At 43.9% G+C, this 23067-nt stretch overlaps 1 protein-coding gene across 4 annotated transcripts; it reads right to left on the bottom strand.

Moving 5' to 3' along the window:
- Positions 1 to 10956: 10956 nt before the first annotated feature.
- LOC143364539 (dynein axonemal light chain 1-like) lies at positions 10957 to 17170 on the bottom strand. 4 transcript variants are annotated; one of them, XM_076804837.1, is made up of 5 exons: positions 16803 to 17170; positions 16171 to 16412; positions 14105 to 14382; positions 13869 to 14033; positions 10957 to 13668 (listed from the first exon to the last, which is right to left on the bottom strand). In XM_076804837.1, exons 2-4 carry the CDS (start codon positions 16367 to 16369, stop codon positions 13887 to 13889), a joined length of 624 nt encoding a protein of 207 aa, XP_076660952.1. In that variant the 5' UTR covers positions 16370 to 16412; positions 16803 to 17170; the 3' UTR covers positions 10957 to 13668; positions 13869 to 13886. The 4 variants fall into 4 exon arrangements, with proteins under 4 accessions (XP_076660952.1, XP_076660951.1, XP_076660954.1 ...); XM_076804836.1 differs by lacking the exon at positions 10957 to 13668 and having other exon boundaries at positions 13677 to 14033; positions 16803 to 17169; XM_076804839.1 differs by lacking the exons at positions 10957 to 13668; positions 16803 to 17170 and adding an exon at positions 16577 to 16652 and having other exon boundaries at positions 13677 to 14033.
- Positions 17171 to 23067: the final 5897 nt, after the last annotated feature.

Here is a 23067-nt window from a genome sequence, read left to right as displayed (position 1 = left end):
TATGAGGAAATGTAATGTAACGCACATAACCCGAAATTAATCACGACTTGGCGTGACGTTTTATAGCGACTGAATTACGGAGAAGAAAATATAAATCTCCAACATGTTCAACATTCACCATTAGTGCATGGTGAATGTCAACATTTACCGGTGTAAGTCAGAAATAAGGGTATTTAGCAAATATTTCGGACATACACCAAGCGACTATGTGAATGTTGACATTCACCGGTGAAAGTCGACATTCTCCAGATTTCGGTGTTTCACTGTAACATATACATCATTTGGATATTACAGACATAGAGATCGCAGAAAATACACGGAGAATAGTGTATATGTCACAGTGAAACACCGACAGTGAAACCATGCACTAATGGTGAATGTTGAACATGTTGGAGATTTATATTTTCTTCTCCGTAATTCAGTCGCTATAAAACGTCACGCCAAGTCGTGATTAATTTCGGGTTATGTGCGTTACGTTACATTTCCTCATAAAAAAGGTTTAGGGTCAGGGTTAGGGTTAGGGTTAGGATTAGGGAATCACTTGGGGGTAGAAGGGGGTGAATCGACTTTCGTTTTTTTGACTCTTCTGTTTTGGACCTCCACCAGAGCATATCTGTGATTGTCGACATACACCGGACAGGGTTCCGAATATACAACAATGTAATAAAATATTCGATCTTTCACCGACGTATTTGGTATCTGTTGACATGCACCGGTAAAAGTCGACAGATACCAAATATGTATATTCGGACCCTGTCCGGTGTATGTCGACAATCACAGATATTGTCTGGTGGAGGTCCAAAACAGAAGAGTCAAAAAAACGAAAGTCGATTCACCCCCTTCTTCCCCCAAGTGATTCCCTAATCCTAACCCTAACCCTAACCCTAACCCTAACCCTAAACCTTTTTTATGAGGAAATGTAACGTCGTAACGCACATAACCCGAAATTAATCACGACTTGGCGTGACGTTTTATAGCGACTGAATTACGGAGAAGAAAATATAAATCTCCAACATGTTCAACATTCACCATTAGTGCATGGTGAATGTCAACATTTACCGGTGTAAGTCAGAAATAAGGGTATTTAGCAAATATTTCGGACATACACCAAGCGACTATGTGAATGTTGACATTCACCGGTGAAAGTCGACATTCTCCAGATTTCGGTGTTTCACTGTAACATATACATCATTTGGATATTACAGACATAGAGATCGCAGAAAATACACGGAGAATAGTGTATATGTTACAGTGAAACACCGACAGTGAAACCATGCACTAATGGTGAATGTTGAACATGTTGGAGATTTATATTTTCTTCTCTTCTATTTTCCACCGATCCGTGTCAAAAACTTTTGGCCAAACTTTAATTGTTTATCAATCAACGATGCTCATACTCTTGCTCACTCTGTACAAAGCTTTTCAATTGCAACGAGACGTTCACGCAAGCTCTCACAGACCAACCGTCAAACCAAAATTTGCTTCCTAACAATCACGTTAATTTAAAAAAGTATCAAAAGTATAATAGTAATTTAATAGCGCTACACATGATCTGCGGTATTACGATGGGATACACGAACGATGACGCTCAAATTGAATTACTTTGAAAATGTATCGTCTTGATGATATCTTTAGATCCTGACGATGGAGGATCGATAGGCGAGAACGAATACCCTTTGGTGGTAGACTGCGGATCTTTATGCAAATTATCCCTTTTCCTGAGAATTCCAGACTGCGGATTTTATGCGTTTGTAATAGGAACAAGTAAAATGTATAATTGTAATGACGTTAGAAGAACTTGAGAATGTTATTACATTTGATGTACAAAATTTATTTAAAGAAGCTTTCTGTTTCGCACACAGATCCGCAATCTGGTAATAATACATAACAATTGTAAAGCCAGGGGTCTGATCAATTTGACCCCGTTCTACTGACAACACATATCCGACCGGAATTTTTTCTCTGTTCATCCCTCTGTTCTTTTCTAATCAATAGACTGTTGATTTCATACATTTATAACACAAATGAGTAGATGAAATGCAAAATAAAAAGAATACTAACAAGAAAAGAAATGACTGTCCAGGTTCTGCGTCTTGCAATATTTATTTTGCTTAAAGATCCTCTGCGAAGGAATTACGATTTCATATTTCGTTCTTGTTGATGGATCATTTCAATTCACGTTGATTTAACCCCGTACCGTGTAATAACGAGTCAGACTCGTGATAAACATTTCAAACAAAATCTACTAAATGTTATAACTTTCTTTCCGTAGTCAATATTTAACGATAAATATAACACACACTTTCTTTCTTCATTTGTGAAATTATTAAGGATGAACAAGCTCTAATCACTGTAACCCCGATGAAAACAACACAGGGTTAAAGAAACTAGAGCCATTTGGTTGGATATGTGTGTTCACGCGGTTTGTTGAATTTTAGAAAATTGCAGTTGATACGAACGCATAAAGATCCGTGGATCGGTGGTAAAGTTTGGCCGAAAAATGATTTTTCAAAAGGTGAGAATTGCCTGGATAAGAATCGCGCCGGTTCCATCCCTGTATAATCCGTCTTCAGGCACCGCACTGACACATCCACTCGGTCAATTTACAATATGTGCAGATTTTCACAGTTTTTTAATTTGGAGTCCTCCTTGCCAAACAACCAAGTAATCACACGTTTTGCTTTTACACTGGCACGTATGATGGTTTTGGACATATACCAGTGACCGCCGCCTGCGGCCCCGTTCGCGGCTCCGTTGTCCGCGTTCTTCAGCCGGATCTGGTGGAGTATCCCGACCAGAAGATGATCTACATTGTGGTTGATGGCAACCGAGATCTCGGCGTACTTCACCCGGTGGGTGCACGCCATGCACTTGCCGTCTAACACGATGGAAAATTCAATCAGCGACCGTTTCACCCTTTCAGTTCGAGTAACTATTCTAAAAGTGGAGCGAACGACATCAGATTTGTGGGATGAATGGTTCATTGTGCGTGCGTGCGTGCGGGCGACCGGATCATGTTGCGACGGTCCGGCGCCGGTATGTTTGGAAAACTCGAGTGACTGAGGAGGCGTGAATGAAAAGTGTTTAGGTCTAAGAGATAGGAGAGTTTGTGTATTTCTAAGAATGAAAGCGACGGATGCAAGAAACAGAGTGCAAGCGAGACGAATGCAAGGGGGTGAAAGACTATAAAGCGTGGATGTTCGGGAAGAGCGGAGAGAGTAGAATTGCGACTGCCTTGCGAGAAAGAGTGTTAATCGTGTCAGCGTTATTTCTTCTAAATATATTAATATTCAGTAAAGTGTTTCAAAGAGATTAATCTCCCCATTTCCCAAGATTCCTACACTATTGATTCTGAGGAACAGAAATTATTTATCACCCGGTCGGATGCTACTGAATTTCTCAACGGGTCTAATGTAGTTATGTACTTTTTGAAACGAAATCATGTGCTGAATAACTGAATACAAAGTGTAGAAATAAATGTAGAAGTCTGTGGTAATACATTAAGAGAAAAGTTTTCAATTTGCATGATCTAGATGAAAATATATTTAGGAGGATTTTGTAAGGACTCGACGGGACAGAATCTTCGAGGTTCTATCTAAGCAACGACGAAAAATTCCAACGTTCTGATGCACCGAAGAAGAATCGTCGAGGAACATCATTATCTGATCATTCGAGTAACTAGCTCATTTCTCTCCAAGGAAAATCCATTAGACGGGGCCAATGATTCACAGTTTCCAGACAATAGAGTTCACCGAGCCTTTTTGGTCAGTGGACGCTTAGAAGTTTAATCGCGAGATTAACCCCGTATGTATTATGAAAATGGCCCTCCTATGGGCACGCAATATGTCTATGTCGAACGCAACAATGTAGCCGGAGCCATCGAGAGCTTCTTCTATTCGTATCAAATTCTTTGGAGCGGAGCGACGTGAATGGTCGACTGAAGAATATTGACGATACATTACAACGGTGGACACAAAGGTGACGAATTCCGAACGCTGAATAAGCTGGAGGAATTTTCTGCATCCGTGGTATGTAGAAAAATCTATTTCATGTTGATCCCTTGCTGTGCGATTACTTTTAATAGCTGTCTAATTTAATAGAAGAAAATGAAAGTGTATATCTACCGTATACTTGTATTTTCTCTAGTAGTTAACAATTGGTAACAGAAATGTAGAATTCTGAGTAGAATTTAAATAGAGCATATTATAGTGCGCCAGCTAAATTTGTACAGTATATCGCATATAAAAATACATTTTACATGTTAAAAAGTTCTTCGTGCCAATAAGGATTCAATTTGTACATATAGTGTACGATCTAAACAAAAATCATTTTGAATTGTAAAATTTACAAACAGAGATCCCTCATGGTAAAACGCTCAAACTTGTCGACAAATATCATCGACAGATAATATAAATTTCTTCGGTTCTGCATTACCAACACTGTTACCCACTGTAGAAAATGTTTCGGTATGATAGAGAACTCTAGCACCGACAAGACACTGTTAATATAGAATTAAAATCACTATAAACATTGCATCTTATCGGCTTTTCTGTCTAGGTCTGGTACAATTCCTGTGTGGCGCCCAATGTTGCCGAAACTTCACGAATTTAGACATATTAGCAAGAACTGCAATAATCTGTATACTTAACCCACTATGTTACCATCGTTACCATGTGCGATAACGCGGTTACTCACGGTGCCATCTACGTTACATGTAAACATTTATATTGTATTTTAACACAATCATTTTATGTAAGAATGAACAATGAATAAATAAAGACAATGTAATGAAAAGAAATATCCGCGTTATATTTATTGCACCTTCAATTTTTCCCGAACTTCCGACCCGTCGTAGAGTTGTTCCTGAATTTCTAAATTTTCTAATTTTCGTGCCACCTCTTTTACTATCATATTCTCCTAATACAAAACTCAATTTTTCGAAAAATTCGCGAAAAATTTCAACCGCCTGGCATGCGTTAACTTGTACTACTGAAATTCGGATACCTCCTTCGATATCATTTCTCCTAATACAAAAGTTAAAATTTCCGAAATTTCTCGGATTTTCGACCGTCTGACTTGTCGTTGACTTGTACCACTTAATTTCCGAGAATTTTCGAGCGTCTGACTCGACGTTGACTTGTACTACTGAAATTCGGACACCTCCTTTGATATCATGTTCTCCTAATACAAAGTTGGATTTTCAGAATTTTCGAAAGTTTTCGCAATTTTTCGAACTTATACTAGGAGAACATGATACCAAAAGAGATGGCACAGAATTTTCGTGGCAGGGTGCGGAAAAAAGAACACATTAACTGTTGTAACTAATATTCTGTATTTTTCATCAAATAAATTACAATTTTAAAGGTGTACATATAAAATAGAACAAAATAGAACTAAAATATTTCGTGTATGTGGGCCGCGTTTGCATGCATGTCGAAGGTAGAGTACAGGCGATTGCAACGGCACGAAGACAGTGGAAAAATCCACTGAAAACTATTTCGGAATATTAGTATTAGCAACAACTGAATATTCCATATACTTCTTTTTTACTACGGGTGTATAATATGATTTGACAAGAACAAACCATACACGATGCTTCGATTTAAATATTGAATATGACATTTATAAAGCCTGCTTTTACGTATCAAAAAAAGTACCTATTCTATATGCACCGTGAACGCGCAATTTAGTAATGTTAATTCTTACGCCTTCCTGATGTAGATGAAATCGGTATAAAGATATAAAACGGTCATATATGTAAGCTAAGATTTAATCCGTCACTGTATATATTGTTCATGCAAATACTCATATGTTCAAATTATTGATAAAACGAACGTCGAAAAACGAAAAACGAACGAGACGATAAAAGGACGAGCAGTCTCGTCAGGTCGGACACCGGAGAAAGACGCGTTGTTAATAAATGATTTAATGTTTTACGTCTGTTTAAATTCCTTACAAATTCAGAAGTGGGATCGAGGCAACCGTTTTGCAATTTCTTGTCGGTCTTGTCGGTCGAAGTTTAAGTTACGTGACGGACGTTTGTGTGAAGTGTGCATTCCGATTAAAAAATGAATTGTTCCCTTACGGTGTCGGAACTGAAGGAGAAGCTGAAAACCAAGAATTTGCAATCGACCGGTACGAAAGCCGAGCTGTTAAAACGGTTACTGAATGCTAATGTCACAGCGGAAGAATTAGCCATGACAGAGGTCGACACAGAACCGCTGCCGGGGTCGACCAACGAGACTCAAAACCAACCCGATACGAGAGGGCTGGACGAGATAACCATCCGTGAATTAGACGTTTTAAGAAGAGAACGAGATGTTATCGCTCGGGAGAATGAGCTGCTTAGGAGAGAATTGGCGTTATTACGGGAGACGCCAAGCTCGGAAACAATCCCATCTGGATGGACGAGAGTGAAAAAGTGGCAAGAGTTAAAAGACATAGTGGGTGAATTTAGTGGAAGCAGTAACGACTTTGGTCGGTGGGAGAAACAGGTGAGAGGACTCCTGTCGACGTACGAGTTGGACAACCACCAAGCGAAAGCTTTAGTGTGTAGCAGATTGACAGGTCGTGCATTGAAGTGGTATCACTCAAGAATAGACTGCGTAGACTTAACTGCCCACGAGCTTTTGAGAGAGTTGAAGAGACTGTACGGGCAACGACCGGATCCATTATGTTTGAGACGTGAGCTTGAAGCGAGGAGAAGTGGGGCGTGGAAGAATCTTTCACCGATTATGTGCACGATAAGACAATCCTTGCAAATCGAGTACCTGTTTCGGAAACAGAATTATTCAGCTACGTCGTCGATGGTATACCGAATAGGGAGTTGCAAATACAGGAAAGGTACAGCGTTATGAGTCCGTGGACGAAATACTGACGGCTTTCACGAACGTAAAGTTGCCGGCGGGAAGACTACGACTTTCGGAGGGAGTTTCGCTGTCCGGAAAAGTCGTGTCATCAGATGGGTCTGGTAGACCACCCATACGAAGACCATCGCCGAAGGAGGGACTAGGATCAGCGAGCACCGGGCGGAGATGCTTCAATTGCAACAAGCCAGGTCACTTCTCAGCCGAATGTACGAGACCAGTGAGAGAGAGGGGATCCTGTTTCACGTGCGGAAAGATGGGTCATCGAGCGAATCAATGCAACGCACAGACAACGAGGAACGACGTCAACTACATCGCGCGCGGGCGAAAAGAAGGCGATGATTTTCGGCGAGCGGTAGAAATACAGATAAGTAGCGAGTGCGGTAGTTTCAGTTCAAAAGTAAACGCACTTATCGATTCGGGAAGTCCGATTTCTTTTGTTAAAGAGAATTGCGTTCCGAGAACATGTTTTACAGCCGATCGCGTTTCAGATAGGTTTCACGGGATTAACGGTAGCGACTTGAACGTGTTAGGAAAGACGCAAGCCACAATTATTTACGACACGGAAAAATATTGCGTTATGTTGAGAGTTGTACCAGACGAAACGATGAAAAACTCTTTAGTTTTAGGACGCGATTTCATGAAAATTGCCAACTTATCGTTGAGTAGAGAGGAAACAGTAGAACGCGATGATATAGCCGATATTATGAACATTGAGGTAGATCAGGGTAATACGTGCATCAGCGCCGATGACATGCGTTTTGACGAGAACCTTTCTAATGAAGTAAAGACACGAGCGCGGGAGTTATTTAGTAAAATGTACATTAACGCACAAAGACCTGTGGAGCCAAGTGTAGAAAACACAATGAAATTAACACTTACGAGCGACAAACCCTTTTCATTTTCACCTCGTAGATTATCGTATGACGAGAAAAACAAATTGCGTGGTATCCTCGATGGATTATTGGAAAAAGGGATAATTAGGGAGAGCACATCCGAGTACGCGTCTCCTATCGTTCTAACGAAGAAAAAGAACGGGGAAATTAGAATGTGTGTAGATTTCCGTACATTGAATAAAATCACGATCCGCGATAACTTTCCGCTGCCATTAATCGAAGACCAATTAGATTTGCTGGAAGGGAAAAAGTATTTTACCACCCTCGATTTAAAGGATAGATTTTTCCATGTCAAGATGCACGAAGACTCGATTAAATTTACATCTTTTGTAACACCTTCCGGGCAATACGAATACACGAGGATGCCATTCGGGTTAAAGGGCGCGCCTCTTAAATTCCAACGCTACGTCACTGAAATCTTTAAAGAACTAATCAACGACGGCGAAATATCTGTTTATTTGGATGATTTTCTCATCGCGACCGAGACTATAGAGCACCATTTAGAAGTCCTTGGAAAAGTATTTAAACTACTGACAGTGAATCTTTTGAATTTACGGTTAGATAAATGCAGATTTCTCCAAACAAAACTCGATTATTTGGGTTACACGGTAACAAGCGAAGGAATCAGGCCGACAGAACGAGGCCTCGAGGCGGTAAAAAAATTCCCATTTCCGCGAAACGTTCGAGAGGTGCAGGGATTTTTGGGCTTGAGTTCATACTTTCGGAAATTTATTGAGGGTTTCTCCATCCTCGCGAAGCCCCTATACGATCTTACGAGGAAGGATGCAAAGTTTCAGTTTGCCGAAAAAGAAAAACAAGCGTTCGAGACGCTTAAGAATCGATTGTTAAGCGCGCCGATATTAAGTATTTATTCTCCACAAGACGAGACCGAGTTGCACTGTGATGCGAGCGCGTCCGGGTTCGGTGCTATCCTGTTACAAAGGAAGGCCGATAAGAAGCTACACCCAGTGTTGTACTTTTCTAAACGCACGACTGAGATTGAATCACGCTATCACAGTTTTGAGTTAGAAACGCTAGCAATCGTTTCTGCTCTCCGACGTTTCCGAACATATTTACTAGGAAGAAAGTTTAAGATAGTTACGGATTGCCAAGCTCTTAGTCTGACGCTAAATAAAAAAGAGACGAATCCCCGAATTGCACGTTGGGTGCTTGAAATGCAAAATTACGATTACGAGCTAGAGCATAGGGCCGGTTCGCGTATGCTCCATGTAGACACGTTAAGTCGTCAGGTTTTTGTGATTGAAGACAATTCGTTCGATAGAAATTTAGCGCTATGCCAAAATGACGATAAAGTTATCGGGAAAATTCGTACGGAATTAGAAAATTCAGAAAATAAATTGTACGAAATGAGAGACGGTCTAGTATACCGGAAGCATCAGGATAGAATTTTGTTTTACGTGCCGAGCACTTTAGAATCAAGTATTATGTACAAGTACCACAATGAGATGGGACACGTCGGAATTGAAAAAACGGTGCGAAACATTACGGATAGTTATTGGTTTCCAGATATGAAATCCAAGATCGAGAAACACATTCGCGGCTGTTTGAAATGTATCGCATACACGCCGAACTGCGGAAAGTTAGAGGGAACCTTGCACTGTATACCGAAGGGTGATAAACCTTTCGATACCCTACACATCGACCATTTAGCTCCTGTTTCAAGAGCACATAAATCGGGTTACAAATATATATTTGTTGTAATCGACGCGTTCACCAAATATATAAAAATGTACGCCACTAAGACTAAGAACACCGCTGAAGTCATAAAGTGTCTAAAATCGTATTTCGAGCATTATAGTCGACCGCTGCGCATAGTTTCGGACCGAGGAAGTAGTTTTATGTCTCACGAATTCAATGAGTTCACACAAGAATATCATATACAGCATGTTAAGATAGCGACCGCTTCTCCTCAGGCGAACGGGCAGGTCGAGAGATATAACCGCACAATTTTACCGATGATCGCCAAATTGATGAGTGAGCGTGGTGTGGTATGGTATAATGTATTGCGAGAGGTTCAATTTGCGTGTAATAATACTGTTTGTAAGTCTACCGACAAAAGTCCAAGCATGTTACTGTTTGGTATGCGACAACGTGGTGAGGTCATAGATGGGTTGCGTGATATGTTGGAGATTAGTGGAAAGATAAGTATTTCCCGTGATTTGAATAGCGTCCGAAAAGAAGCTAGTAACCGAATTCGAAAAAATCAGGAGTCGCAAAAACGCATTTTCGATAAAAGACATAAGGCTCCGAATAAATATAGGGTTAAAGATAAGGTGCTTATCAGAAATTACGATTGCACCCCAGGAGTGTCAACAAAAATAATTCCGCGGTTCAAAGGACCGTACGAGATCGATCGTGCATTAGTGCATGGTGAATGTCAACATTTACCGGTGTAAGTCAGAAATAAGGGTATTTAGCAAATATTTCGGACATACACCAAGCGACTATGTGAATGTTGACATTCACCGGTGAAAGTCGACATTCTCCAGATTTCGGTGTTTCACTGTAACATATACATCATTTGGATATTACAGACATAGAGATCGCAGAAAATACACGGAGAATAGTGTATATGTTACAGTGAAACACCGACAGTGAAACCATGCACTAATGGTGAATGTTGAACATGTTGGAGATTTATATTTTCTTCTCCGTAATTCAGTCGCTATAAAACGTCACGCCAAGTCGTGATTAATTTCGGGTTATGTGCGTTACGTTACATTTCCTCATAAAAAAGGTTTAGGGTCAGGGTTAGGGTTAGGGTTAGGATTAGGGAATCACTTGGGGGTAGAAGGGGGTGAATCGACTTTCGTTTTTTTGACTCTTCTGTTTTGGACCTCCACCAGAGCATATCTGTGATTGTCGACATACACCGGACAGGGTTCCGAATATACAACAATGTAATAAAATATTCGATCTTTCACCGACGTATTTGGTATCTGTTGACATGCACCGGTAAAAGTCGACAGATACCAAATATGTATATTCGGACCCTGTCCGGTGTATGTCGACAATCACAGATATGCTCTGGTGCAGGTCCAAAACAGAAGAGTCAAAAAAACGAAAGTCGATTCACCCCCTTCTGCCCCCAAGTGATTCCCTAATCCTAACCCTAACCCTAACCCTAAACCTTTTTTATGAGGAAATGTAACGTCGTAACGCACATAACCCGAAATTAATCACGACTTGGCGTGACGTTTTTTGGCGACTGAATTACGGAGAAGAAAATATAAATCTCCAACATGTTCAACATTCACCATTAGTGCATGGTGAATGTCAACATTTACCGGTGTAAGTCAGAAATAAGGGTATTTAGCAAATATTTCGGACATACACCAAGCGACTATGTGAATGTTGACATTCCCCGGTGAAAGTCGACATTCTCCAGATTTCGGTGTTTCACTGTAACATATACATCATTTGGATATTACAGACATAGAGATCGCAGAAAATACACGGAGAATAGTGTATATGTTACAGTGAAACACCGACAGTGAAACCATGCACTAATGGTGAATGTTGAACATGTTGGAGATTTATATTTTCTTCTCTTCTATTTTCCACCGATCCGTGTCAAAAACTTTTGGCCAAACTTTAATTGTTTATCAATCAACGATGCTCATACTCTTGCTCACTCTGTACAAAGCTTTTCAATTGCAACGAGACGTTCACGCAAGCTCTCACAGACCAACCGTCAAACCAAAATTTGCTTCCTAACAATCACGTTAATTTAAAAAAGTATCAAAAGTATAATAGTAATTTAATAGCGCTACACATGATCTGCGGTATTACGATGGGATACACGAACCATGACGCTCAAATTGAATTACTTTGAAAATGTATCGTCTTGATGATATCTTTAGATCCTGACGATGGAGGATCGATAGGCGAGAACGAATACCTTTTGGTGGTAGACTGCGGATCTTTATGCGTTTGTAATAGGAACAAGTAAAATGTATAATTGTAATGACGTTAGAAGAACTTGAGAATGTTATTACATTTGATGTACAAAATTTATTTAAAGAAGAAATATTATCTTCACTCGACCCGCGTTTCTTACGATTAATTTGGAAGCTTTCTGTTTCGCACACAGATCCGCAATCTGGTAATAATACATAACAATTGTAAAGCCAGGGGTCTGATCAATTTGACCCCGTTCTTACATACGTTCTAACAACTATTCTCGTTTTTACAATATATCTATATATAATTTACATACAATACATTTCCATACAATTCATTTACATACAATACACTGTCAATGCGGTCCCGAAAGGCCTTCTGGGTAATGGTCATTACGCTCGAGATAATGACCCAACCGGGGCGAACAGAAATATAGTTTCGAACACTGAAGCCCCGTCGACTCAAACCCTACACCCTGGTTTCGAATCTAGGGGCCAAACGTCCCCGGTCCCGTCCCGGTCTTCAGGCACCGCACTGACACATCCACTCGGTCAATTTACAGTATGTGCAGATTTTCACAGTTTTTTAATTTCGAGTCCTCCTTGCCAAACAACCAAGTAATTACACGTTTGGCTTTCATACTGGCACGTACGATGGTTTTGGACGTGTACCAGTGTCCGCCGCCTGCGGCCCCGTTCGCGGCTCCGTTGTCCGCGTTCTTCAGCCGAATCTGGTGGAGTATCCCGACCAGAAGGTGATCTACGTTGTGGTTGATGGCAACCGAGATCTCGGCGTACTTCACCCGGTGGGTGCACGCCATGCACTTGCCGTCTAACACGATGGAAAATTCAATCAGCGACCGTTTCACCCTTTCAGTTCGAGTAACTATTCTAAAAGTGGAGCGAACGACATCAGATTTGTGGGATGAATGGTTCATTGTGCGTGCGTGCGTGCGGGCGACCGGATCATGTTGCGACGGTCCGGCGCCGGTATGTTTGGAAAACTCGAGTGACTGAGGAGGCGTGAATGAAAAGTGTTTAGGTCTAAGAGATAGGAGAGTTTGTGTATTTCTAAGAATGAAAGCGACGGATGCAAGAAACAGAGTGCAAGCGAGACGAATGCAAGGGGGTGAAAGACTATAAAGCGTGGATGTTCGGGAAGAGCGGAGAGAGTAGAGTTGCGACTGCCTTGCGAGAAAGAGTGTTAATCGTGTCAGCGTTATTTCTTCTAAATATATTAATATTCAGTAAAGTGTTTCAAAGAGATTAATCTCCCCATTTCCCAAGATTCCTACACTATTGATTCTGAGGAACAGAAATTATTTATCACCCGGTCGGATGCTACTGAATTTCTCAACGGGTCTAATGTAGTTATGTACTTTTTGAAACGAAATCATGTGCTGAATAACTGAATACAAAGTGTAGAAATAAATGTAGAAGTCTGTGGTAATACATTAAGAGAAAAGTTTTCAATTTGCATGATCTAGATGAAAATATATTTAGGAGGATTTTGTAAGGACTCGACGGGACAGAATCTTCGAGGTTCTATCTAAGCAACGACGAAAAATTCCAACGTTCTGATGCACCGAAGAAGAATCGTCGAGGAACATCATTATCTGATCATTCGAGTAACTAGCTCATTTCTCTCCAAGGAAAATCCATTAGACGGGGCCAATGATTCACAGTTTCCAGACAATAGAGTTCACCGAGCCTTTTTGGTCGGTGGACGCTTAGAAGTTTAATCGCGAGATTAACCCCGTATGTATTATGAAAATGGCCCTCCTATGGGCACGCAATATGTCTATGTCGAACGCAACAATGTAGCCGGAGCCATCGAGAGCTTCTTCTATTCGTATCAAATTCTTTGGAGCGGAGCGACGTGAATGGTCGACTGAAGAATATTGACGATACATTACAACCGTGGACACAAAGGTGACGAATTCCGAACGTTAATTCTTACGCCTTCCTGATGTAGATTGAAATCTGTATAAAGATATAAAACGGTCATATAAATACAATTTCCGATCCATCGATTAAATTGAAAGGTAATATGCTCACAAAGTATAAATCAATACGATTACGAAAAATATTACTAAATCTATACAGGTTCATACTTGACCAAATAAAGAATCATACAAAAGAAACTCCAAAAACAAATGTACAGAATATTAAATAAACATTACCATAAAACTGCTGTATGATCATATTAAGCTGTTTTCCGATTGGGAAGGACAGTCAACTTTTTGCGTTTGAGTCGCGCAGCATTCTTCCGTTCGTATTATCGGCTCGCCGTCTAACTTTTCCAACGTCGGTAAGCGTCGAGCGACCTCTGACCTCCACTGCTCCAACTAAAAAGAACGAATATTAAAAGTTAATCAAATTATACAATTTTCAAATGAAAAAGGTAGCTGTAAAGTACCTCGACGCTTTCGTACAGCGGATTACCAACGAATACGAGGTCCTGGAGGTTCGCGAGTTCCTGAAGCCTGTTGAACTCGTTCCAGTCTCTCACCAAGTTGTTCGACATGTAAAGGACACGAAGATTTCTCATCGCGTTGATTCCCTTTATTTTCTCGATCAGGTTGTAAGAAATCCAAAGCTCCTCCAACGTGTCCCCTAAAGGCTCCAAGCCGGAGAATCCTTTAATTATGTTACGACCCAGCGATAGGACCCTCAGGTTCTTCAATGTTCCGATCCCTGTGTCAAATGAGAGAAGTTTAATTAGACGGGATGTTTTAAAGGAATCTATACAAGCTGTTTTCTTGGAACCTAATGAAGATTAACACCACTTCCTATTTCAAAAAATATTTAAGGCCTTGCTATGCCCTTAGCACTAAAATAATGAATACCGTTCTAAAAGATTGGCCCCTTTGGATCGTTTAAGTTAAAAAGGAAGTTTTGATGATTTCATTAGATTCTGAGGAAGCGATTAACGTTGAATTGTATCCAGATAAAACGGAACGCTCAAGTTAAATGAAAATAAAGGCGACCTGAATTCAAGAGGATGATCGCAATACGAAACGGCGCAAGATCTGCGTTCAATCGAATTTCCAGGCGATCGAGTTACATTAATTGAGCCACAGTTACGTGTCAAGGGAGTAAAGTCGCGTTCATCAGAGTCTGGCACTATTTCGCGCAGCCCGGAAGACGTTGGGGGCGCTGCGAGCTCCTCAGACTCCCTACTCCACTACTCAGTCCCCACTTTGTAGACTGCGAGATTAATATACGCGGTAGAACAAAAGTACAGATTAATAGGCAGAAGAAGTGGGTAGGAAATGAGTGGCGAAAATGGGCTTCATTTACGAATTTTTATCTTAGGAACTGTTTGTCCGATTGCGCTAAATTTTTTTTTGTTTTATTTAGAAAGGATTGGACTATAGTAATATAATTTTTTCAACCTCGATAATTAACTGTATAATGTCGGAAAATGTAAATGAATTCTTTCTTTACGTTTTTAGTTGAAAAATGTAAATGAAGCGACCATGGTGTGTGGGAACGAGGGAATTTTCGGACGCGGAAATTCCATCCTTCCCAAGTGCATGCCATAGGAGGTCGGGTTGAGGGCCAGGTCATTTAAGTGACGATTGCCAGAACCTTTCGCTATTTAAATTCGAAATACTTTGACACACCGCGTATTTGGTTGCGAATGCCGCTGCCGGACATGGCGTCACATCAGTCCGCTCCGCGCATGCGTAGTGCATTGGGAAGGGAGCCAATAAGAGCGAAGATGCGCAGAACGAACGTAAATTGGTTTCTGAACGATGCCAGACTCTGATGAAAGCGACGTTAGGATGGCCAGCATCTGCGGTCCATTTATCGTGCTTCGTAATGGAATTGCGCATGCATTATTATCTGTCCTGTCGAACGCCCGTCTTATTCATTATCCTCGTTCCCTTTCCCCCGTTCCGACCAAACTGAGAATCGCTTTCTCGTTGCGGATGTAAAATGTTTAACAGTGAATCTCGGGAGTAATATTTATTGCGAAAAAACGAATTAAAATTCAACCCTCCGTAAAATATCCTTGAAGCCCCACATTCATTATTTCTATTCTTTAATTCCCGTTTCATTCTCTCATTTTACTGAGGTAGGGACATTTTTGTTAAAGAATTCTACTACCGCCGTGTAAACGAAAAATTTCATCACCTGCAATTCTTTCAACTCAAACTATGTTACTTATCTTGCATTATAATTGTTTAGATAACACTGTGGGATTCTTGTTCTAATTTACCCAAACCTGCTTCGAACAAATTTTGATCACTGTACTTGTTACTGTACTTCGCGAGCAAAAGGCGGTGATTTTAGCGCCAAAAATATACTTGAAGCAGAATTTAAGATTGAATGAAGCAGAAAATTGCTACCTGAGTAAACAAATCGAATAGTCTAGTCGAAATTGTTTAGGATTTATCGATACGAGTAGAGGAAAGATAAAAAGAGCCTGCAAAAAGGATACTAAAATTTTTCTAAAGATAGTGGGAGAATATTCACCTGCAATCTTCTCGATCATGTTCGTCGATAACGAAAGTTTCTCGCAGTTGGTCAAACTCGCCAAAGCATTGTCCATCTTTTCTATGGGAGGCCATTGAAAGCTCAGACTGACTTCTGTCGCCGTGGAGGCCTCTTGTTCGTTGTCTTCTTCCCATCGTCGAATGGATTCTTTGCAAGTGGACGGTTTTACGGTGGCCATGCTGCTCCTCGATCATCATCGATCATTTCAAAACTGTACGAAACTAGAAAAATCATCGAAAATATCGAAACATCACAATTTTGTAAAGCTTCAACGAAAGAGATGAACTTTAATGATCTTTTGAGGTACTTGCAAATAATTTAATGATCGCGTGTAACAAAATCGATGATGTATTATTGAACAATTGGTTGCAAACAAATAACTGACCGTAACGGATAGCGGTTGATGAACGACTGGGGAGAAAACATACACGCACGAAAAAACAAAAGAACGAGAAACAGCAGCTTTCGCATCAAGGCGGACACACACCGCGCGGATTCCACGGGCACGCACAACGCACCCGCAACTCGCTTACATGCAAACACGCCGAGCTGCTTCGAGCACAATTTCGCTTCGAAATCTTTTCAACATGTATAAATTCGAAATTATTCACCCTTCTCGATCCGGAACGTTGAAACGCGACGAACCGGTCATCTGTCACTTGCCAACATTTCGTTGCGACTGCTTGTCGAATAAAATACGTTTCGCGTGTATCACCAATGTCGTTTATTATCGTTTATAGTCGGTTCGAGGTTCAAAGAAATCGACATTCGTTTTGCTTCGTGGCAAGCGGCCACGACTGGAGCCTGGCAATATCTGGCACCAATCAAAATAATCGATGCCCAGGACGCATGCGTCTGGCGTCGCTTACTTATCAACGAAGCGTCGCGATAAGATTTACGAGGGACGTTATAACATTGAAGAAATACAGGTCTTTGAAACTCGAACCCGTGTACATTCGTCACCTGTAAACGAAAAATATAATTGTTAACCAAAATCTAATTACGCTTCACTTTTGTTACGTCACTCGATTGAATTTACCTTTGATTGATTTCAAGATTAATATGGTATTTAATAATAATTAGTGGATTACAATGGCTGCCGGTGAAATAGTCCGCTTTGTAATGCGTATTAAATTAATTTCAACTTGATAATCAATCCGTGTGAATAATGCGCTGTATTTCATTCACGCCATTTTATAAACATCAATCATAATCCTTTCACGATTCAATTCATTAGTAGAATTAAAAATTATTTCCCTGAAGGTTGTTGAAACATCAGTGGTTATAATTTTCAGGGAGTTTCATAAATACTTAAACTGTCGATTAAAATTTCTCGTGTGAAAACAATCTTTGGGGAAGATATTTTTGTTTATAAAATTGATCTGATTATTTACTGCGGAAGTAACTGACATTCGAAGGCATTTCAGATTTTGAGAAGCATAAAATAAAATTGAGAAAAAGCCTCGTCATCCATAATAATTTTAAGGGTCAAGGGTAAAAGGAATTTATACATACTGTATGATACTGTAACAGACCTGGCTGCGCCAGGCCTGTTCCGAGCCGAACGCGGCCGACGGATACCGAGATCCGCCGGCACCCGCGAGCGCCCCTGCGATCCCCGCACCACCGAACCGATCTTGGCGGGAACCGGAACCCGCCATGATGAAATATCGTCGCGCCGGATACAGGACGACGCCGGAAAAGTCGGCCGCAAACCGTACCACACCGCACCCCCTCGGGCTTTCCGCCACGCTCGCGAAAAGACGTACGTTCCGATCCGATTTCTAGCCGCCGATACCGACCGCCCGATCACGACCGGAATCGCCCTTTTACGACGCCGAGAAGCCGCCCGCTGAATACGACTCACGAGAGTGTATTTATACCCGCGAAATAGTAATCGCGAGTGTGCCGAATTTTTCCGCGACCCGCGAACCCCGAATACGCCGCTGCGTACTGGACCACCTGGAGGGCCGACCCGAACGCCGAGCGATCGAGACCCGAATCGCGACCTCCGACCACCGAAACGCGAAGCCGGGACAGTGACGAACATTTTGAATACTCGTGTCGTTAATCACCCTTGCTCGACCGTCCGCGTCCCGCCGCAACCCTCGCGTTATCCCGTCGCGAACCCTGGCACGGCGAGCCAAATCCATCCGCGAGGAACCCGTTGTTTCGAGGTCCGCCGGGAAACGGACCCGTTACATGGCGCCCGAACAGGGACAGTGTAACTACGTGGGACAGGCTGGATTACGCCCACGTGGGAGTTTTCGAGGTTAATTGTGCCGCGGAGTGAAGTGAAACTAGACGCGCGTGCGCCGCCTAGTGCTATCCCGCCGCGACAGTGCCGGTACACGCGCGCCGCCTGCCGCCACCACGACGAAGCAGGATCGCGGACCGAACGTCGGACAAGCGCGAACGTTCTAATTACCGCATCGAGGAAGTCGGGGCGGATGCACCGAGGAACACCCGCGAGCAGCAGTACCAGCCGGATCACCGACAGATCACCATCACCCGGGACACCAGAACAGCGGGGCCAACGTTGAGCCGAGTGCATTGAACGTCTGACGGGCGACCTATACAGGATGACGGAACCCGGGGTGCAGACGCGGAAAATGCTATCCGCCGCCGCGACGGTTCGAGAAGCCGGACCCGCTCCGCAACATTGACCGGATCCGGAAAAGCGATTTCACCACCGACGGGAAAGACCCGCACGCGTTCCTGGAACGCGTGGAGGAGATCCAGACAACGTATGCGATTCCAGACGAGGACGTACTCCGGGCCGCGCCTGAAATGTAACGCGGACGAGCGCAGGCTTGGTACCGGAGCGAACGGGAGGAAATTGCTACCTGGGACGAGTTCAGGCGGGCATTCCTCCGAGCCCACACGTCACCACAGACCCGCTATCAACACGAACGTGCCGCCCGGGAACGAAGACAGCGGGACGACGAGCCGTTCACGGATTTCGTGACGGATATCACCACGCTGATGCGACGAGCCCAGCTACCACCGTCCGAGAGACTCGAGCTGCTGCACGAGAATATGCGGACGAAGTTCCGATATCTCCTACCCCGGGGATCCGTACCGGACGTGAGGACGCTCCGCGAGTGAGTCCAGGAGCTTGAGCGCATCGAAGAGCAGGAGAGACGGCCGCGCCGAACCCCGACCTACGCCGCCACGACCGAACCGACCTCGACGACCACGAGCCGCGCCCCGCCGTCGGGACAGGCTCACCACGCCGCCCAGCTCCCCGGGCTGGTGGACCCCGACGCCGTCACCGCCGCCGCGGGCCAACCAGGGAACCCGCCGTCGCAGGACGAGGAGGAGGCGCCGAGCGGGTCGCGCCGAACGCCAGCACGCAACCCTGAGTCACTGGTCGGACCCCCTCCCACCGGATGCCCTGGGGAGGCCAGTAGGACCGGACCCCGTCGGGGCGCAGCCCGCCCTCACCGCAGCGGTCTGGACCATAACCGAGCCGCCCCCGCCGGAGCGGACACTGCGCCCGGTGCCAGCGCCGAGGCGCCTACCGACGGCCGCCGCCACGCAGACGATCGGGGTCCAAACTGAGGACGCCCCGCCGACCTCGACACTCACCGCAGCCGCGCCAGCCCGGACCCGACCGACCCAGAGGCCGACCCGGGGGTCCGCGACACGGCACCGCCCGGCGAGACCGACGAGGGCAGAGGACGGGGGACCCCCCCAACGGGGGCTACGCTATCCGCGACGCAGACTGTCGCAACCTGCGGTGGGATCCGATCCCCTTTCACGGACCGCCCCCGACCTACCCCAGCGTCTGGTTTACGCTGTCGACGGGCCGACAGGCTGAGGTGCCGCTGCGCCTGGTCGCCCAACGCAGAGCGTACGTGACGATCCCGCCCGGCTTCGAACGCTGGAGGCTGCTGTTCGGGAGCGACGGCCGCCTGCTGCGTTGTTTCCGCCGCCCGCCGTCCATCCGGATCCCGGATGAGCCGGCCCTACCACGCCCACGTCGCCAACCCGGACGCTGCCACGACAGTGAATAGACACAACAGTGGAACAGTGGACAAGGTGCGCGAGGACGTGGCCCCACGGGGCACCCGCGACTTCACCCCGGCGGGGGTGAACGAACGCTAAACGTAGGTTAGGCTAGGTTAAGTAATGTTAAGTGTACAGTGTCGCGTAGTTTAAGTGTAGCAAGTAAGGTCCCGTCCTGCCGAAGTAAAAGGACCGTCTCGCGCTCGCCGCCGTGACGTAAGGGGGGGGGGGGGTAACAGACCTGGCTGCGCCAGGCCTGTTCCGAGCCGAACGCGGCCGACGGATACCGAGATCCGCCGGCACCCGCGAGCGCCCCTGCCATGATGGAACCCGCCATGATGAAATACCGTCGCGCCGGATACAGGACGACGCCGGAAAAGTCGGCCGCAAACCGTACCGCACCGCACCCCCTCGCCTAGAAGACGAGAAAGACGAGCCGGAAAACGGCCTCTTTGGCTTTCCGCCACGCTCGCGAAAAGACGTACGTTCCGATCCGATTTCTAGCCGCCGATACCGACCGCCCGATCACGACCGGAATCGTCCTTTTGCGACGCCGAGAAGTCGCCCGCTGAATACGACTCACGAGAGTGTATTTATACCCGCGAAATTGTAATCGCGAGTGTGCCGAATTTTCCCGCGACCCGCGAACCCCGAATACGCCGCTGCGTACTGGACCACCTGGAGGGCCGACCCGAACGCCGAGCGATCGAGACCCGAATCGCGACCGCCGACCACCGAAATGCGAAGCCGGGACAGTGACGAACATTTTGAATACTCGTGTCGTTAATCACCCGTGCTCGACCGTCCGCGTCCCGCCGCAACCCTCGCGTTATCCCGTCGCGAACCCTGGCTCGGCGAGCCAAATCCGTCCGCGAGGAACCCGTTGTTTCGAGGTCCGCCGGGAAACGGAGCCGTTACAATACTTTACATATACCCAAGAGTACCATAATTTTCTGAATTTCCAAGGTGGGGATCCAAGTTCAGGAAATTGTACGAACTTCTCAATTTCTAAATTCTAATTTCGTCAGATGTATCGTGTATCTTTCTACTGAACATTCGCTTAAAAAATACGATTCACCCCCTTCTACCCCCAAGTGATTCCCTAATCCTAACCCTAACCCTAACCCTAAACCTTTTTTATGAGGAAATGTAATGTAACGCACATAACCCGAAATTAATCACGACTTGGCGTGACGTTTTATAGCGACTGAATTACGGAGAAGAAAATATAAATCTCCAACATGTTCAACATTCACCATTAGTGCATGGTAAATGTCAACATTTACCGGTGTAAGTCAGAAATAAGGGTATTTAGCAAATATTTCGGACATACACCAAGCGACTATGTGAATGTTGACATTCACCGGTGAAAGTCGACATTCTCCAGATTTCGGTGTTTCACTGTAACATATACATCATTTGGATATTACAGACATAGAGATCGCAGAAAATACACGGAGAATAGTGTATATGTCACAGTGAAACACCGACAGTGAAACCATGCACTAATGGTGAATGTTGAACATGTTGGAGATTTATATTTTCTTCTCCGTAATTCAGTCGCTATAAAACGTCACGCCAAGTCGTGATTAATTTCGGGTTATGTGCGTTACGTTACATTTCCTCATAAAAAAGGTTTAGGGTCAGGGTTAGGGTTAGGGTTAGGATTAGGGAATCACTTGGGGGTAGAAGGGGGTGAATCGACTTTCGTTTTTTTGACTCTTCTGTTTTGGACCTCCACCAGAGCATATCTGTGATTGTCGACATACACCGGACAGGGTTCCGAATATACAACAATGTAATAAAATATTCGATCTTTCACCGACGTATTTGGTATCTGTTGACATGCACCGGTAAAAGTCGACAGATACCAAATATGTATATTCGGACCCTGTCCGGTGTATGTCGACAATCACAGATATTGTCTGGTGGAGGTCCAAAACAGAAGAGTCAAAAAAACGAAAGTCGATTCACCCCCTTCTTCCCCCAAGTGATTCCCTAATCCTAACCCTAACCCTAACCCTAACCCTAACCCTAAACCTTTTTTATGAGGAAATGTAACGTAACGCACATAACCCGAAATTAATCACGACTTGGCGTGACGTTTTATAGCGACTGAATTACGGAGAAGAAAATATAAATCTCCAACATGTTCAACATTCACCATTAGTGCATGGTGAATGTCAACATTTACCGGTGTAAGTCAGAAATAAGGGTATTTAGCAAATATTTCGGACATACACCAAGCGACTATGTGAATGTTGACATTCACCGGTGAAAGTCGACATTCTCCAGATTTCGGTGTTTCACTGTAACATATACATCATTTGGATATTACAGACATAGAGATCGCAGAAAATACACGGAGAATAGTGTATATGTTACAGTGAAACACCGACAGTGAAACCATGCACTAATGGTGAATGTTGAACATGTTGGAGATTTATATTTTCTTCTCTTCTATTTTCCACCGATCCGTGTCAAAAACTTTTGGCCAAACTTTAATTGTTTATCAATCAACGATGCTCATACTCTTGCTCACTCTGTACAAAGCTTTTCAATTGCAACGAGACGTTCACGCAAGCTCTCACAGACCAACCGTCAAACCAAAATTTGCTTCCTAACAATCACGTTAATTTAAAAAAGTATCAAAAGTATAATAGTAATTTAATAGCGCTACACATGATCTGCGGTATTACGATGGGATACACGAACGATGACGCTCAAATTGAATTACTTTGAAAATGTATCGTCTTGATGATATCTTTAGATCCTGACGATGGAGGATCGATAGGCGAGAACGAATACCCTTTGGTGGTAGACTGCGGATCTTTATGCAAATTATCCCTTTTCCTGAGAATTCCA

This window comes from Halictus rubicundus, unplaced genomic scaffold (genome assembly GCF_050948215.1).
Source record: "Halictus rubicundus isolate RS-2024b unplaced genomic scaffold, iyHalRubi1_principal scaffold0661, whole genome shotgun sequence".
NCBI classification, from domain to species: Eukaryota; Metazoa; Arthropoda; class Insecta; order Hymenoptera; family Halictidae; genus Halictus; species Halictus rubicundus.
This window is presented reverse-complemented; position numbering and strand designations above follow the sequence as displayed.